Source organism: Nicotiana attenuata, unplaced genomic scaffold, assembly GCF_001879085.1.
Source record: "Nicotiana attenuata strain UT unplaced genomic scaffold, NIATTr2, whole genome shotgun sequence".
Classification (NCBI taxonomy): domain Eukaryota; kingdom Viridiplantae; phylum Streptophyta; class Magnoliopsida; order Solanales; family Solanaceae; genus Nicotiana; species Nicotiana attenuata.
The window spans coordinates 40705-42971 of NW_017673061.1; the positions used below are offsets into that span (position 1 = coordinate 40705).

The following is a 2267-nucleotide window of genomic DNA, read 5'->3' on the forward strand; positions in this document are numbered from 1 at the left end:
CACTTTTGCTGAGGAGTATAGACACATGTTCTTTGATAACTATACTAGTTCTCTTAACAAACTAGTGAAGTTATGTATCAACTAATCGGTCCCATTGTCTGATCTTACTGTTTTAACCATAATGCTGAATTGAGTGTGTACCATTTTAAAGAAGCCTTTTAATACAATGAACACATCACTCTTGAACTTCAGCAAAAAAATTCAAGTCACACGAGAATAGTCATCCACTATTGTTAGAAAATACTTGTTGCCATCAACAGTAGAAGTGCTATAAGGTCCCCAAACATCTAAATGCAGTAGTTGAAAAATTTCAGTGCTCTTACTGTCACTAGAATGAAAAGGTAGCCTTGTGTGTTTAGCTAAAGGACAAACATCACATTTATCTATTACATCTCTACAATTTTCAATAGGTAACCCAAGGATCGCTCTCATAGCTCCTCCAGAAGCATGTGTTAGCCTTCTGTGCCACAAAGAGACATCAAGTTCCTTCTCCTGTGCACTTAGCCCTTCACTCATTTCTTCTCGTTCATCAGCAGGTAAGAAAAGATATAATCCATCTTTCTCTTTACCAATCCCCTTGATTCTCCCACTTAAGAGGTCCTGGAACAGGCAAAAATGAGGAAAGAATGTGACTGAACAATGTAGGTCTCTAGTTACCTTAGAGACTGACATAAGGTTGTACTGAAAATCAAGTACAAACAATACATTCTTCACTATTTGTCCCTTAGAAATTATGCAATCACCTATGTGTGATACTAGATTCACTTGGCCATTAGGCATGTGCACCTTCCTACAACTCCAGGAATCAAGCTTTTTTATATTCTGTAGCATACTTAAATCTGATATCATATGATTAGTTGCTCCAGTGTCTATTATCCGTTCCTTTCTATCTGTGTTGGCCATAAAGGATTGTATCATACCTACCATGTTAGCCATTGTGTTTTGTGGAACATCTTTGTTTAGCATCATCATAATCTGGTTGTACTGATCAGCTGTAAATTGTGGTGGCTTAGGAAGATCAGTCATGTATCCCTTGTCTGTTGCTTCAACTCTTCCTCCACTTGTCCTGCAACATTAGGATTACAATTCTCAGCACTTACATTGTAAATAATATTAGCACTTGCAACATTGGCTCCTGATCCTTTTTTCTTGTACTTAAAATCAGTAGGATATCCTACTATTTTGTAACATGTCTCTTTTGTGTGCCCTTACATTTTGCAAAAATCACATTGCAAATTCCAATTCTTCCTAGGCCTCTGGCTTTGTCCCTAATAGTTTCCTTGAAAACTTCCTCCTTTTGTAGTCATGAAGGTTGTGGCCTCTGAATTCTCGCTCATCATAGACACATTAGAGACAGCTCTTTGGATCTCTCTCTCAATGATCATCGCATATGCTTTGCTAACATTAGGTGTAGGGTTTGTCATAAGAATTTGACTTCGCGCCTGTTCATAGTTCTCATTAAGCCCCATTAAAAACTGCATTAGCTTCTGTCTGTGAAGATGTTCAACAAATTCTCTATCACGACAAGCTGGAATCATACTCTCATATTCATCCCAAAGCTCTTTGAGCTTAGTAAAATATGTCGACACACTATTAGTTCCTTGACATAAAGTTGCAATCTCTTTGTGCAATTGATAAATCCTAGATGCATTGATTTTATCAAAACGCTCCTTTAGATCTTCCCAGACTCGACATGCATCTTTGGCATATACTATTCCCGTTACTAACTTCTTCGACACAGAACTCATAATCCACCCCAAAACTATTGCATTACATTTGTCCCATTGATGACCTAGATTCTCTGCGACATCTTCTCGTTTCAAGGTGCCGTCGATTAACCCTAACTTGTTCTTACCTAACAGTTGGATTCTCATCGCACGGCTCCAAATCGAGTAATTGTCTGATCCGGTCAATTGAATTGACACAATCGGAGCTCCTGTTGTGTCTGAGGGGTGTAGATACAGTGCATGGTTGTGATCGAGCGTGTTTGCCATTGATGAAGGAAAAGCAGAGAAAATGGAAATTCTTCTCAATCGATAGATTTACTTACTGGATTTGCAATTTTAGCTCACAATCGTGGCTTGATTGCTCTGATACCATATTGAATTATGGTTGAATATGATCTCAACCTTAAACCTAAAATGGAAGTAAAAGGGAAAAATGAAGAAGAAGAAGAAGAAAGAGCTTCGATATATCAGAGATGAGGAAGGAGAGAATGAGTTAGTTGTTACTGTACAAACTAACTATTATATATATGTAGCTCACTT

The 2267-nt window shown here is 37.8% G+C and overlaps 1 protein-coding gene across 1 annotated transcript; it reads right to left on the bottom strand.

The window, feature by feature from the left end:
* Positions 1-201: 201 nt before the first annotated feature.
* Positions 202-1994, bottom strand: LOC109215337. The gene is made up of 3 exons (XM_019379379.1): positions 1345-1994; positions 925-1066; positions 202-600 (listed from the first exon to the last, which is right to left on the bottom strand). The coding sequence occupies exons 1-3, from the start codon at positions 1992-1994 to the stop codon at positions 202-204; spliced, it is 1191 nt and encodes a 396-aa protein (XP_019234924.1).
* Between the last annotated feature and the right edge of the window lie 273 nt (positions 1995-2267).

Excerpts from the sequence above, each read along its gene's own strand:
- LOC109215337 (XM_019379379.1), bottom strand. The coding sequence starts at position 1,994 with ATGGCAAACACGCTCGATCACAACCATGCACTGTATCTACACCCCTCA. Across the intron at positions 1,067-1,344 it reads CAAAGAGCTGTCTCTAATGT|GACAAGTGGAGGAAGAGTTG; the intron begins GTCTATGATGAG and ends CTAATGTTGCAG. Across the intron at positions 601-924 it reads AAAACACAATGGCTAACATG|GACCTCTTAAGTGGGAGAAT; the intron begins GTAGGTATGATA and ends TGCCTGTTCCAG.